Below are 15,982 nucleotides of genomic sequence, written 5' to 3' on the forward strand. Positions count from 1 at the left end.
TTCTGTCAGTGCTCCTGCTCCTGACTTCACATATTGGATGGGCTCTTTTATTAGTATTCAATATGCGTTATTTATAAAGTGCCAACATATTTAGCAGCGCTGTACATTGAGGGGATCATAATACAAATAAAAAACATAGAGTGACCAGATGCAAAAGGTAAAGATTCCCCTGCCCCTATGAGCTTACAATGAAGGTGTTGGGAACAAGTGATACATAAGATAGCAGAATTATTGTAGTTGCTGGTGGCGAAATTGTACTGTAAGGCAGAAGCATTATCAGCAACCAATATTAAAGCAGCAATTGGTAATATATATTATAAATAAATCTTTCTCATAAAAACATAGCAATTTTGTAACATTATGTTACGAGCCACCACGGCGGCAGCTCGCTAGTTTCTCAGAAGCGTATCCCGGCTCTCTAGTGAACCGCTGCGACCCGGCAAATCTGACAGCCCGGCACGTGCGCATTGGGCCCACATATATTAAAGCCTCCTGTGGCTGATTAGATTGGGCTGTTGCCCTAACGTTTGATTGGTGGCTGTATGTATTTAAGGAGGGCTTAGCCTCCCTGCCGGTTATAGCGTTTGTGAGACCCACTAGCTGACCTGCTCCAAGTGCTGTGGATGCTCTGTCACTTTGATTCTGATTCCTGTTGTGACCCTTGGCTTGTTGCTGGACCCTGCTAGAACTCTGTTTACCCTGACCTCTGACTTTGTTACTGGATATCCTTGCTCGCTGCAGGCCCTGACCCTTTGGCCTATCCCTGATTTCTCCTAGTTGCTATGGACTCCTGACCCTGGACTGTTCCTGACCAATCACTTCTGTTCTTGGCTACCGCTTCCTACCTTCCATCTTGTCATAAACTTACCTGTCCTCGCTCTAGCGCTGCCAGCTCTTTGCTATCGGAAGTGTCACTTCTGGGTATCAGCGGTCACATGATCGCTAAGCTCGGGGAGGGGAATTTGAACTACTGGTTACTTAATCCTCACTCTGACACTCGGAGAGTGTCAGTGTCAGATCAACTTGTATGCTTCCTGGCTCCTGATTCCTTGTGGATCTCTGTGACTTCGCTGTTCCTGATCTGACTTCCGTGTATCAGTTCTGCCTGTTCGACCATTCTGATTCCTCTGCATTTGTGTACCAACTGGGCTTGGTGACTATCCACTTTAGTTATCTTGTGCTCCTGACCCGGCTTGTTTGATGTTGCTTCTGTCTTCTGCTTGTACCGCTGCCTCCTGTCTATGTACCGAACATAGGAATTCCCTCACGCCGAGACTGCCTGCTGATTCTGTACTGTGCCTCCCGATAGTGTACCAGTCCCGGTTGTCTGACTATGTGTTCCTACCTGCTCATCTCATCCGCTAGTGCTACATCTTGAGACAGACTAGAGGACCGCGACCTGCGGGCTCCCGGCAGCTAAGCCCATCCCGCCTTCCGGCGGTTCTTGGTGAACACAGGGGAGTCCGTTAGATTCCGCGCCTCTGGTAGGCCAGTGTCAATCGTGATTAGCACTAAGATCCAGCTTTATCCGTTACACACCTGCGATATAGCATATAAACTTCTTCTACTCTAGAATTAAGACTTGGGGGCATCCAAGTGTCTCTGAGCGCAACTAATTTTACAGAAAGGCGGCTGCTATAGGCGAAGACCTCTGTTCACCAGTTCTAGATGTCAATAGTCGCTAGCTGTAACACATTATAATATCACACCTCCCAAATGTCTCTACTTTGGCGGCCCACAATAGGGACAGGGCTTAGTTTGAAAGTGGGTGTGTTTTGAGATTTGGGTGGGGTTTATTTTGTCCCGCTTTTCCGGATTCGGGATTCTGAATGTTGGGAGCCATGTAATTTTAACAATTTAGAAGATCCAGTGTTATGCGTAAGTAGTGACTAAAAAATAATCTGCAATTTATAATTTCAGCCTAGTTGAAGGAACCTAGCAGTTAAAGATAAATATGTTGGTTTTCTATGGAAAAGCTTTATCTACAACATACTTGCCTACTTTGTCGGAATTTCCGGGAGGTTCCATAATTTTGGGGAATCCTCCCAGACTCCCGGAAGAACAGGCATCCTAGCAGGTCTTGGTGGAGGCGGGGTTAATGCCATGAATTTCTGTATTTCATAGCAGGGGGCATGGTCGCCACGCCCCCTCCTGCACCAGTCACCTGACCTTTCCTTGGCGATTATGATCTATAATATCCTTTTAGGTGAACATGATCTTCACCCTGTTATTTATGGTATATAGATACAGTGCTCCTCACATCAGTGCTGAGCTGTAGTTCTTAATCACTTCACATGTTCACATTGTGTTTTTCTAAATGTTCTTTAAGTGTTCGGTAAAATATATGAGCATAAGTTATTTTGTATATAGAATCTAATTTATCTGCATAATTGAATTAACATGAATGGGAGCTGCCGTATTAATCCCTCAACATAAAATAAAAATGTGGTCAAGAGGTGATTTACTTTTCTAAATGTACGAGTTTTCCCCACCTTGGCGGAACTGTGAGCACTTCTATCATATTATTGGGTCCATTTTTAATACACAAATCCACCAAGCTGTGGGAGAACTAACACCTATAGACTCAGATAGAACATTGACTAGTGGCAAAATGGCAAAAAAAAATCTGTATCTGGCATTACCAGGTACACATCTCTCGAACATGGAGGTACTCTTATTTTGCTCCTTTTGAAATGCATACTGCAATGACATGATGTAAGCAATTTTATGTGATAAATAACCCCATGACACTGGATTCATGTTAAAGATTTGTACTGTGATTAAACACACTAGTGACTTGATGCAGACATTTGTCAGTGATGTTATAATATTATATACTTAAATAAATAAGCATCTCCACTGTAGGAGCAGTCACTTCTGAGAACACCATTTACATAGTAAGACTATAAGTCAGTGCTTTTACCTACAAGTGTGGGGACAGAATGTCACCTACAGACAGTTGTTGTGTAACATACTTATCTCTCCAGTGTCTATATAGCAGCATCTGCAGCTGGTTCCGGGCTCCTTATGGTTCCCTGGTGTGTTTGTTCTGGAGCATGAATGTGTTTAAAGTGACAGTGTTGGCTAACCTGTGACACTCCAGGTGTTGTGAAACTACAAGTCCCAGCATACCATTCCAGCAATAAGCTGCTATATATTGGCAAAGCATGCTGGGGCTTGTAGGTTCACAACACCTGGAGTGTCACAGGTTAGCCAACACTGCTCTATTTCATAGTTTTCCTTTGAACCAATTGTTCGTCCTGAGTGCCAAATCACTAGGGGCCTGATTCATTAAGGATCTTAACTTGAGAAACTTCTTATTTCAGTCTCCTGGACAAAACCATGTTACAATGCAAGGGGTGTAAATTAGTATTTTGTTTTGCACATAAGTTAAATACTGACTGTTTTTCATGTAGCACACAAATATCAACTTTAAATTTCAGTGACATATAAGCTATCAAGTATTTGTGTGCTACATGAAAAAACAGTCAGTATTTAACTTATGTGCAAAACAAAATACTAATTTGCACCCCTTGCATTGTAAGATGGTTTTGTCCAGGAGACTGAAATAAGAAGTTTCTCAAGTTAAGATCCTTAATGAATCAGGCCCTAGATCTGTGCAGTTTGGCCAAACACAAATTAGCTACAGATTCAGATATTCACTGTTTTGTCCAAACCAAAGCATGGACACATCATTCTCATTGCATTGTATGCCAATGCTTTTCCAGCTGGGTCTTTTAGAGCATGACACAGGCTCAGCCCAGTTATACATGTAATCCTCTTTGACTAATAATATTGTCAAAAGAATCCCCACATCATTTATTGGAAATGGAACCAAATGAATTCCGTGCTAACTTTCCACTTGTTGCCTACAGTTGTATTGGTTCATAGAATTCTTCTCTTATGGACAGGTCTAAATAAAATATTGTACGTAATTATCAATCCATTAGAGAATATTTAGACCTAGTTTGCTTGATGAAGCATTACAATATGATGGAATTGTTTTCTTTTTAGATACTAACGGGAGAGGACTGGAACGCTGTGATGTACGACGGGATCATGGCGTACGGAGGGCCGTCATCTTCAGGGATGATCGTATGTGTTTACTTCATCATACTCTTTATCTGTGGTAACTGTATCCTTCCATCTACGAAAGCTTCACAGTAGGTTTGACACACGTCTACATTAACAAATAGTTTCCTAGTGGAAAATCTGTACTTCAGGTCTTTATTTTATGTTTTGTAGTATTTATAAAATTATTGGTTTTGGCATATTGATTAAAAAGCCTGTAGGGGGCGGAAGAGAACACAGTCTTATTGCTGATGTGATAAGTCTAAATCGGACGACTCATATAAAGCCAAACTGTACATGGGAAGATTGCCTTCCTAAACCTGCACATAACAGATATTCTACTAAACGTCTTCTTGGCCATCGCTGTGGACAATCTGGCCGATGCGGAGAGTTTGAACACTGCTCAGAAAGAAGCTGCTGAGGAGAAAGAGAAGAAGAAGAGTGCAAGGTACAGTAACCAGCAAGCGTTTCTTTGAGATTTGTAATATACATTAAATTGGGATTATTCTGTTGTTGTCTTGCATTAAGATGTATTAAGCTATGGCAGTAATTTGGGCCTCCGTGTATAACAACAGAGTAAAACAAATGCAGTAATATATTTACTACATAATATCCCAGTGTTGGATTAAAAGTTACATTGTAATATTTATACTACAGATGCTGTTTAGTTTAGCGTGGTTTATATAACCATAATGTTTACAGAAAATAAACTAGCAGATGCCAAAAGAAACACTACTAGGACATACAACATGCATCCTACAAACTATTCACAGATCTCGGAACTGATTTAATTGCCAATAATATCTCGGCTACTTTAGCAGCTACTTTGTTACATTTAAGAACTTGCCCTTGGTATCACCTACATGGGTGATGAGACATAACTGCCCCTACAGGGCTAGATTCAGAAATTTGGCATGTTCAGTGAACAGCTGGATCTGTGTCAAATAGATGGATTTAGTCATCAGATCTTGTTGTTGGGTTATTGGCCAAATAACAGGATCACGTGAGTCCCAATTAGGGAAGGTGGCCGATGGCCATACAGATAACAATTGCGGTTGTAGGGATTTTCCAGCATTCCCGATCCAAAAATGCTCCACCCCACCGATCAGGTTTGGATCTACGTCTTTGGCCATTTGTCTGACAAGGTGATATCTGAGCAAGTTAATAAAATAATTAGAAATTTGCAAGAGGATGGATTGATGAGAATAGCAGCCGTTTCTACCATAGAAGTTATTCTTAATGTAATCATATATTGCATTTTACATTGGAAGCCTGTAGATTCATATCTTATCAATACACTAAAGCAAGTTGGAAAGTTGCAGGAGAATCTGGTGTCCTGGACATAGAACGTGTCTGAAGAGATGGCACCCTTGCTCCCTAGCAACAGACACCCAATCACGACACACTCTGAATCCAGGCAAACCTGAAAACATGCACAAGCTTATCATAAGTTTGACACTAGTCACAATACTCCCCCAAGTCGCTTAAATGCAGATTATTACACTTCAGCTTCCTTGTTCCCAATCAGTGTGGGAGCTGCACTGCTCCTGTGATGAAGAACTGCCCTGTATGCCATGTGGTCAATATGGGCTTAGAAATGCAACAATGGAATTATCGGGCTGTACACTGCCTTCTCTAACACCAGGCAATTCATTCAATATACCTTTCTTCTTCCCCTCTAACATCAATAGACAACATGATACACTTCAGGGGCCGCATGGTCCCTCTAACCTTCACAAGGGCCCACATTACCCTTACTTTCAGTGATAAATTAAAACTACATTTAATCAAATAAATAGACACCTATCTGTAATAACATATCAGCAGGCATTTTGTTATAAAATTAACAAGTGTTACAAGCTATAACCAAGAAATCTGACTTTAAAGCAGGAAGGAGCTGAGGGCCACAGGTGAAAGCACCTGTCACCCATCACTGCTCTATAAATAAAGTTTTGCAGATTTCAATTCAAATATTAACATTGTATATAAATTTGATCAGAAAACTTTATTTAATAAAAACAAACCCTTTAGCATACAGCTAATGCTCCCCTCAGCTGTGACCTTATACGGAGCATGTTATCATCCTGAGCCTCAGGTAATCTCTTCAGAGACTCAGCGGGGCTGTACACCGCATCGCTTGATAGGAATTACCCAGCTTACAAGCAGCGTGTAAATCAGCTACCCTGCTTCTTCATTTCCCCCTGTTCCATAGGCAGGAATAATGGTAATTAACTTCCAGCCTCAGTTTAGGAATATCAGGGACCATGCATAATACCTGTTCCTTGTCGCGGATTGTTAGTGTTACTCAAGAGTAAATAGCTCCCCCTGTGTCTTATTACATGATTATTATAATTATCCTTAATGCAGTAAGTGCTAACATACTCAAGCAGTGACATTTCTAGCACTAGCTATTTTTATCATTGAAAACTGTAACACTGTCAAAGAAATGAAGTGTAAGCACGTGCCTCTAAATCCTGCAGGCATGTATGCCTTGATTGTGCATTTTCCAGATCAGAGAGCTCTGTCCTTCCCCTTGCACTTTCTGTATTCATCCTTATTTGTGTTTTGTAGCCCATACACTTGTTTTTTAATATTATTCATTTTTTAAGAGTATTTGATTGTCCCTAGCTGTGAAGTGGGCAGGTATAGGGCAATCCGTAGCCATTGAAATCATTGGAATACTCACAGTGCTGACTATGTGGGAGGCAGTGAGCTGTCCACTCATGTGTGATGGGATTGTGTCATGGTATGGGAAGGGGAATGGAGGCAAGCAGGAAACCTGGTGGTACTCAAATAAACGGCACTTTAAATGCCGACAATCTTTATAACTGCAAAACAATAGCGATTCCCATAACACAGACAACCTGAACATATGTACTTACCATATAACAGACATGCACTGGATCCAACATCTTCAATCGCCTCGAAATGAAAAATACGACTGAAATAAATATGTAGTCACAAATGACGTGACTAAGAATGGACACAGTAAAAACGGCGCTTTTAAAGCAGCAATGGCTGGCCCCACCACCTGGAATACATTATACAGGCGGTGGAAACCATTGACTGAGATAGTGAAAGGAGCAGGGCTCCCCAATGGCACAATGAGTAGGGAGCTGAGTCCCTTGTATTTTACATCATCAGACATGTTAGTCAAACATCAGAGTGATTAGTTGTAATACTAATGACGGACACTTATCACTGATAGCTGAATTTGTCACTCATCATTGTCACTTATCAGTGACACCCACTCATTATTGTCACTTGTCAGTGACACTCACTCATCATTGTCAGTTGTCAGTGACACTCGCACATCATTGTCAGTTGTCAGTGACACTCACTCATCATTGTCAGTTGTCAGTGACACTCACTCATCATTGTCAGTTGTCAGTGACACTCACTCATCATTGTCAGTTGTCAGTGACACTCGCGCATCATTGTCAGTTGTCAGTGACACTCACTCATCATTGTCAGTTGTCAGTGACACTCACTCATCATTGTCAGTTGTCAGTGACACTCGCGCATCATTGTCACTTGCCAATTTTCCAATTCAAATGGCACCTGAGACCTTACACTGACATGTGACTTGGTCAGTCATCATTGTCACTTGTCATCGTCATTCATTTTTTATTGTTTTACAGTATCATCTAATAAGTAATAATATTAGCACAAATTTACATTTGTGTATTATATGTGGATGCAGATGTATAATAAATATATATGGGGCTGAATTTAGAGGTAAAGATGCCCCATTTGTGTATGAGCAAAGATGTACCAGCACCCCCCAATAGATTAACCCTAGCCTTGCCAGCGTATACTGGTACCAGCAAAATCGGTGGGACAAAAAGCGTTGGGTCTCTCCGATTTTACTAATACCAGCACGAGCCTTTGCCAGCTTGAGCTGGTGACACTGTAGCAGGGGAACCCTCAGCGTGGGGTCACCCTGCCATGATTACAACCAGCCCTAGGCTGATCCGCACGGTTTGGTGTCGAGAGTCTGACCGTCGACAGGTTCACCATCGACAGACCGTACCCAACGCCTGTGTGGCACATCTCAGTAACAACAGTGAAAGAGAACATTTCATATATTATAAATATTGAATATATGATTGTGGATCATATACAACAGCAACTTTCTGAACCTTTGTGTCTGTCAGCAAATGTTAGCTGACTGTGTTTCTGGATTTTCAAGCAGTGTAACGGAATGTGTGGACTCCAGATACAGCCAATGGCTGTACATGTATAATTTTATTAACTTTTCTTTTTATGTTTTTGACATATAAATTAGCAGCTCATAAGCATTATTATTTAAGTCATGCTTTGCCATATTTTGTCCTTTAATGAAATAAAACTACTTTACATATTTAGGAAAGAAAGTCTGGAGAACAAGGATGGAGAGAAAGGAGAAAAAGATCGGAAAAAAGAGATTGAATCTAAGGTAACCAGCTTGGGCACAAATGACCTAATTTAAGCAGAGATGCCCACTTCCATATCACTGTATTTACATGGTCACATTGCACCACATGATGGACGTTTGTAACACTTCAACTTTGCAAAAACCTATTCAGGCTAGGATGTTGTTTAAAAGTCCATGGTTGAGGTGCCAAAGCCCAGATATGTAAATAAACATGCAAGGTGCATGAGAGCAGCAGTGTGACCACCATAATGCCCCCTAATACCTGGCACTGTATACACAAGGTGCATCAGAGCAAGGAGTGTGACCACCATAATGCCCCCTAATACCTGGCACCGTATACACAAGGTGCATCAAAGCAGGAGTGTGACCACCATAATGCCCCCTAATACCTGGCACAGTATACACAAGGTGTATCAGAGCAGGAGTGTGACCACAATAATGCCCCCTAATACCTGGCACCGTATACACAAGGTGCATCAGAGCAGGAGTGTGACCACCATAATGCCCCCTAATACCTGGCACCGTATACACAAGGTGCATCAGAGCAAGGAGTGTGACCACCATAATGCCCCCTAATACCTGGCACCGTATACACAAGGTGCATCAGAGCAAGGAGTGTGACAATCATAATGCCCCCTAATACCTGGCACTGTATACACAAGGTGCATCAGAGCATAGAGTGTGACCACCATAATGCCCCCTAATACCTGCCACCGTATACACAAGGTGCATCACAGCATAGAGTGTGACCACCATAATGCCCCCTAATACCTGGCACCATATACACAAGATACATCAGAGCATAGAGTGTGACCACCATAATGCCCCCTAATACCTGGCACTGTGTACAGAAGGTGCATCAGAGCATAGAGTGTGACCACCATAATGCCCCCTAATACCTGGCACTGTGTACACAAGGTGCATCAGAGCAAGGAGTGTGACCACCATAATGCCCCCTAATACCTGGCACCGTATACACAAGGTGCATCAGAGCAAGGAGTGTGACCACCATAATGCCCCCTAATACCTGGCACCATATACACAAGATACATCAGAGCATAGAGTGTGACCACCATAATGCCCCCTAATACCTGGCACTGTGTACAGAAGGTGCATCAGAGCATAGAGTGTGACCACCATAATGCCCCCTAATACCTGGCACTGTGTACACAAGGTGCATCAGAGCAAGGAGTGTGACCACCATAATGCCCCCTAATACCTGGCACCGTATACACAAGGTGCATCAGAGCAGGAGTGTGACCACCATAATGCCCCCTAATACCTGGCACTGTGTACACGAGGTGCATCAGAGCAAGGAGTGTGACCACCATAATGCCCCCTAATACCTGGCACTGTGTACACAAGGTGCATCAGAGCAAGGAGTGTGACCACCATAATGCCCCTAATACCTGGCACCATATACACAAGGTGCATCAGAATAAGGAGTGTGACCACCATAATGCCCCCTAATACCTGGCACCATATACACAAGGTGCATCAGAATAAGGAGTGTGACCACCATAATGCCCCCTAATACCTGGCACTGTATACACAAGGTGCATCAGAGCATAGAATGTGACCACCATAATGCCCCCTAATACCTGGCACCATATACACAAGGTGCATCAGAATAAGGAGTGTGACTACCATAATGCCCCCTAATACCTGGCACTGTGTACAGAAGGTGCATCAGAGCATAGAGTGTGACCACCATAATGCCCCCTAATACCTGGCACTGTGTACACAAGATGCATCAGAGCAAGGAGTGTGACCACCATAATGCCCCCTAATACCTGGCATCGTATACACAAGGTGCAGCAGAGCAAGGAGTGTGACCACCATAATGCCCCCTAATACCTGGCATCGTATACACAAGGTGCATCAGAGCAAGGAGTGTGACCACCATAATGCCCCCTAATACCTGGCACTGTATACACAAGGTGCATCAGAGCATAGAGTGTGACCACCATAATGCCCCCTAATACCTGGCACCATATACACAAGATGCATCAGAGCATAGAGTGTGACCACCATAATGCCCCCTAATACCTGGCACTGTGTATACAAGGTGCATCAGAGCAGGAGTGTAACCACCATAATGCCCCCTAATACCTGGCACTGTGTACACAAGGTGCATCAGAGCATAGAGTGTGACCACCATAATGCCCCCTAATACCTGGCACCGTATACACAAGGTGCATCAGAGCAGGAGTGTGACCACCATAATGCCCCCTAATACCTGGCACTGTGTACACAGGGTGCATCAGAGTCAAGGAGTGTGACCACCATAATGCCCCCTAATACCTGGCACTGTATACACAAGGTGCATCAGAGAAAGGAGTGTAACCACCATAATGCCCCCTAATACCTGGCACTGTGTACACAAGGTGCATCAGAGCATAGAGTGTGACCACCATAATGCCCCCTAATACCTGGCACCGTATACACAAGGTGCATCAGAGCAGGAGTGTGACCACCATAATGCCCCCTAATACCTGGCACTGTGTACACAGGGTGCATCAGAGCAAGGAGTGTGACCACTATAATGCCCCCTAATACCTGGCACTGTATACACAAGGTGCATCAGAGCATAGAGTGTGACCACAATAATGCCCCCTAATACCTGGCACTGTATACACAAGGTGCATCAAAGCATAGAGTGTGACCACAATAATGCCCCCTAATACCTGGCACTGTGTACACGAGGTGCATCAGAGCAAGGAGTGTGACCACCATAATGCCCCTTAATACTTGGTACCGTATACACAAGGTGCATCAGAGCAAGGAGTGTGCCCACTATAATGCCCCCTAATACCTGGCACCATATACACAAGATGCAGCAGAGCATAGAGTGTGACCACCATAATGCCCCCTAATACCTGGCACCATATACACAAGGTGAATCAGAACAGGGAGTGTGACCACCATATTGCCTCCTAATACCTGGCACCATATACACAAGGTGCATCAGAGCAGGAGTGTGACCACCTTAATGCCCCCTAATACCTGGCACCATATACACAAGGTGCATCAGAGCAGGAGTGTGACCACCATAATGTCCCCTAATACCTGGCACTGTATACACAAGGTGCATCAGAGCATAGAATGTGACCACCATAATGCCCCCTAATACCTGGCACCGTATACACAAGGTGCATCAGAGCAAGGAGTGTAACCACCATAATGCCCCCTAATACCTGGCACCGTATACACAAGGTGCATCAGAGCAAGGAGTGTGACCACCATAATGCCCCCTAATACCTGGCACCATATACACAAGATGCATCAGAGCATAGAGTGTGACCACCATAATGCCCCTTAATACCTGGCACCATATACACAAGATGCATCAGAGCATGGAGTGTGACCACCATAATGCCCCTTAATACCTGGCACCATATACACAAGATGCATCAGAGCATGGAGTGTGACCACCATAATGCCCCCTAATACCTGGCACCGTATACACAAGGTGCATCAGAGCAGGAGTGTGACCACCATAATGCTCCCTAATACCTGGCACCGTATACACAAGGTGCATCAGAGCAAGGAGTGTGACCACCATAATGCCCCCTAATACCTGGCACTGTGTACACAGGGTGCATCAGAGCAAGGAGTGTGACCACCATAATGCCCCCTAATACCTGGCACTGTATACACAAGGTGCATCAGAGCATAGAGTGTGACCACAATAATGCCCCCTAATACCTGGCACCGTATACACAAGGTGCATCAAAGCATAGAGTGTGACCACAATAATGCCCCCTAATACCTGGCACTGTGTACACGAGGTGCATCAGAGCAAGGAGTGTGACCACCATAATGCCCCCTAATACCTGGTACCGTATACACAAGGTGCATCAGAGCAAGGAGTGTGCCCACCATAATGCCCCCTAATACCTGGCATCGTATACACAAGGTGCAGCAGAGCAAGGAGTGTGACCACCATAATGCCCCCTAATACCTGGCATCGTATACACAAGGTGCATCAGAGCAAGGAGTGTGACCACCATAATGCCCCCTAATACCTGGCACTGTATACACAAGGTGCATCAGAGCATAGAGTGTGACCACCATAATGCCCCCTAATACCTGGCACCATATACACAAGATGCATCAGAGCATAGAGTGTGACCACCATAATGCCCCCTAATACCTGGCACTGTGTATACAAGGTGCATCAGAGCAGGAGTGTAACCACCATAATGCCCCCTAATACCTGGCACTGTGTACACAAGGTGCATCAGAGCATAGAGTGTGACCACCATAATGCCCCCTAATACCTGGCACCGTATACACAAGGTGCATCAGAGCAGGAGTGTGACCACCATAATGCCCCCTAATACCTGGCACTGTGTACACAGGGTGCATCAGAGTCAAGGAGTGTGACCACCATAATGCCCCCTAATACCTGGCACTGTATACACAAGGTGCATCAGAGAAAGGAGTGTAACCACCATAATGCCCCCTAATACCTGGCACTGTGTACACAAGGTGCATCAGAGCATAGAGTGTGACCACCATAATGCCCCCTAATACCTGGCACCGTATACACAAGGTGCATCAGAGCAGGAGTGTGACCACCATAATGCCCCCTAATACCTGGCACTGTGTACACAGGGTGCATCAGAGCAAGGAGTGTGACCACTATAATGCCCCCTAATACCTGGCACTGTATACACAAGGTGCATCAGAGCATAGAGTGTGACCACAATAATGCCCCCTAATACCTGGCACTGTATACACAAGGTGCATCAAAGCATAGAGTGTGACCACAATAATGCCCCCTAATACCTGGCACTGTGTACACGAGGTGCATCAGAGCAAGGAGTGTGACCACCATAATGCCCCTTAATACTTGGTACCGTATACACAAGGTGCATCAGAGCAAGGAGTGTGCCCACCATAATGCCCCCTAATACCTGGCACCATATACACAAGATGCAGCAGAGCATAGAGTGTGACCACCATAATGCCCCCTAATACCTGGCACCATATACACAAGGTGAATCAGAACAGGGAGTGTGACCACCATATTGCCTCCTAATACCTGGCACCATATACACAAGGTGCATCAGAGCAGGAGTGTGACCACCTTAATGCCCCCTAATACCTGGCACCATATACACAAGGTGCATCAGAGCAGGAGTGTGACCACCATAATGCCCCCTAATACCTGGCACTGTATACACAAGGTGCATCAGAGCATAGAATGTGACCACCATAATGCCCCCTAATACCTGGCACCGTATACACAAGGTGCATCAGAGCAAGGAGTGTAACCACCATAATGCCCCCTAATACCTGGCACCGTATACACAAGGTGCATCAGAGCAAGGAGTGTGACCACCATAATGCCCCCTAATACCTGGCACCATATACACAAGATGCATCAGAGCATAGAGTGTGACCACCATAATGCCCCTTAATACCTGGCACCATATACACAAGATGCATCAGAGCATGGAGTGTGACCACCATAATGCCCCTTAATACCTGGCACCATATACACAAGATGCATCAGAGCATGGAGTGTGACCACCATAATGCCCCCTAATACCTGGCACCGTATACACAAGGTGCATCAGAGCAGGAGTGTGACCACCATAATGCTCCCTAATACCTGGCACCGTATACACAAGGTGCATCAGAGCAAGGAGTGTGACCACCATAATGCCCCCTAATACCTGGCACTGTGTACACAGGGTGCATCAGAGCAAGTAGTGTGACCACCATAATGCCCCCTAATACCTGGCACTGTATACACAAGGTGCATCAGAGCATAGAGTGTGACCACAATAATGCCCCCTAATACCTGGCACCGTATACACAAGGTGCATCAAAGCATAGAGTGTGACCACAATAATGCCCCCTAATACCTGGCACTGTGTACACGAGGTGCATCAGAGCAAGGAGTGTGACCACCATAATGCCCCCTAATACCTGGTACCGTATACACAAGGTGCATCAGAGCAAGGAGTGTGCCCACCATAATGCCCCCTAATACCTGGCACCATATACACAAGGTGCATCAGAGCATAGAGTGTGACCACAATAATGCCCCCTAATACCTGGCACCATATACACAAGGTGCATCAAAGCATAGAGTGTGACCACAATAATGCCCCCTAATACCTGGCACTGTGTACACGAGGTGCATCAGAGCAAGGAGTGTGACCACCATAATGCCCCCTAATACCTGGTACCGTATACACAAGGTGCATCAGAGCAAGGAGTGTGCCCACCATAATGCCCCCTAATACCTGGCACCATATACACAAGATGCAGCAGAGCATAGAGTGTGACCACCATAATGCCCCCTAATACCTAGCACCATATACACAAGGCGCATCAGAGCAGGAGTTTGACCACCTTAATGCCCCCTAATACCTGGCACCATATACACAAGGTGCATCAAAGCAGGAGTGTGACCACCATAATGCCCCCTAATACCTGGCACTGTATACACAAGGTGCATCAGAGCATAGAATGTGACCACCATAATGCCCCCTAATACCTGGCACCGTATACACAAGGTGCATCAGAGCAAGGAGTGTGACCACCATAATGCCCCCTAATACCTGGCACCGTATACACAAGGTGCATCAGAGCAAGGAGTGTAACCACCATAATGCCCCCTAATACCTGGCACCGTATACACAAGGTGCATCAGAGCAAGGAGTGTGACCACCATAATGCCCCCTAATACCTGGCACCATATACACAAGATGCATCAGAGCATAGAGTGTGACCACCATAATGCCCCTTAATACCTGGCACCATATACACAAGATGCATCAGAGCATGGAGTGTGACCACCATAATGCCCCCTAATACCTGGCACCGTATACACAAGATGCATCAGAGCAAGGAGTGTAACCACCATAATGCCCCCTAATACCTGGCACCGTATACACAAGGTGCATCAGAGCAAGGAGTGTAACCACCATAATGCCCCATAATACCTGGCACTGTATGTTAGTACTGTACTTTGGCTCTTCATTCTATTCTGTGAGTCCTGCCCTGTTTTATTTATAAACTAAATACCTGTGACATGCAGTTAGATTGGGGGTATTTTGTATGTTTGGTCCAGGTCACATGTCTAACTGAGTAATGTTTAAGCAATGTATAAGTGCTTTGTGTACCCTATTAAATGTCACATTATTGTTTGGGACATACAGGAGGACTTTCTTTTGGCAGCATAGCGAAATATCCTTTTAATTAAGTGCATATGTTATTGCTGGTTACCTGTAAACTTGTTTGACAAGTGTTAGATAACAAGTGCAGGTATTCTGATGCTGGTGGTTAAGGGGCCTGAGGCGGCTGCAGTGTATTAGAAGGTGGGTTTCTATACTACACTCCATAATGAACCAAAGTGACAAACGTAGTTAGATAAAATAAAATCACTTTTTATTAGAAAAATCTTAACCCTATATCACAAGTATCTAAAGTTACTATAAAAACAAAGCAGTCAAAATGACCATAATAATTTTA

General features: G+C 44.5%; 1 protein-coding gene across 16 annotated transcripts in view; it reads left to right on the forward strand.

Moving 5' to 3' along the window:
- Positions 1-15,982, forward strand: part of CACNA1D (calcium voltage-gated channel subunit alpha1 D) — a 291,185-nt gene that overhangs the window by 185,930 nt on the left and 89,273 nt on the right. For all 16 annotated transcript variants that reach the window (XM_075183238.1, XM_075183237.1, XM_075183227.1 and 13 more), the window contains 3 exons: positions 4,015-4,135; positions 4,405-4,519; positions 8,440-8,509. In XM_075183238.1, the coding sequence (XP_075039339.1) occupies positions 4,015-4,135; positions 4,405-4,519; positions 8,440-8,509 (306 nt within the window). The remainder of the gene's footprint in view (positions 1-4,014; positions 4,136-4,404; positions 4,520-8,439; positions 8,510-15,982) is intronic.

This window comes from Mixophyes fleayi, chromosome 8 (genome assembly GCF_038048845.1).
Source record: "Mixophyes fleayi isolate aMixFle1 chromosome 8, aMixFle1.hap1, whole genome shotgun sequence".
In the NCBI taxonomy this organism is placed as follows: Eukaryota; Metazoa; Chordata; class Amphibia; order Anura; family Limnodynastidae; genus Mixophyes; species Mixophyes fleayi.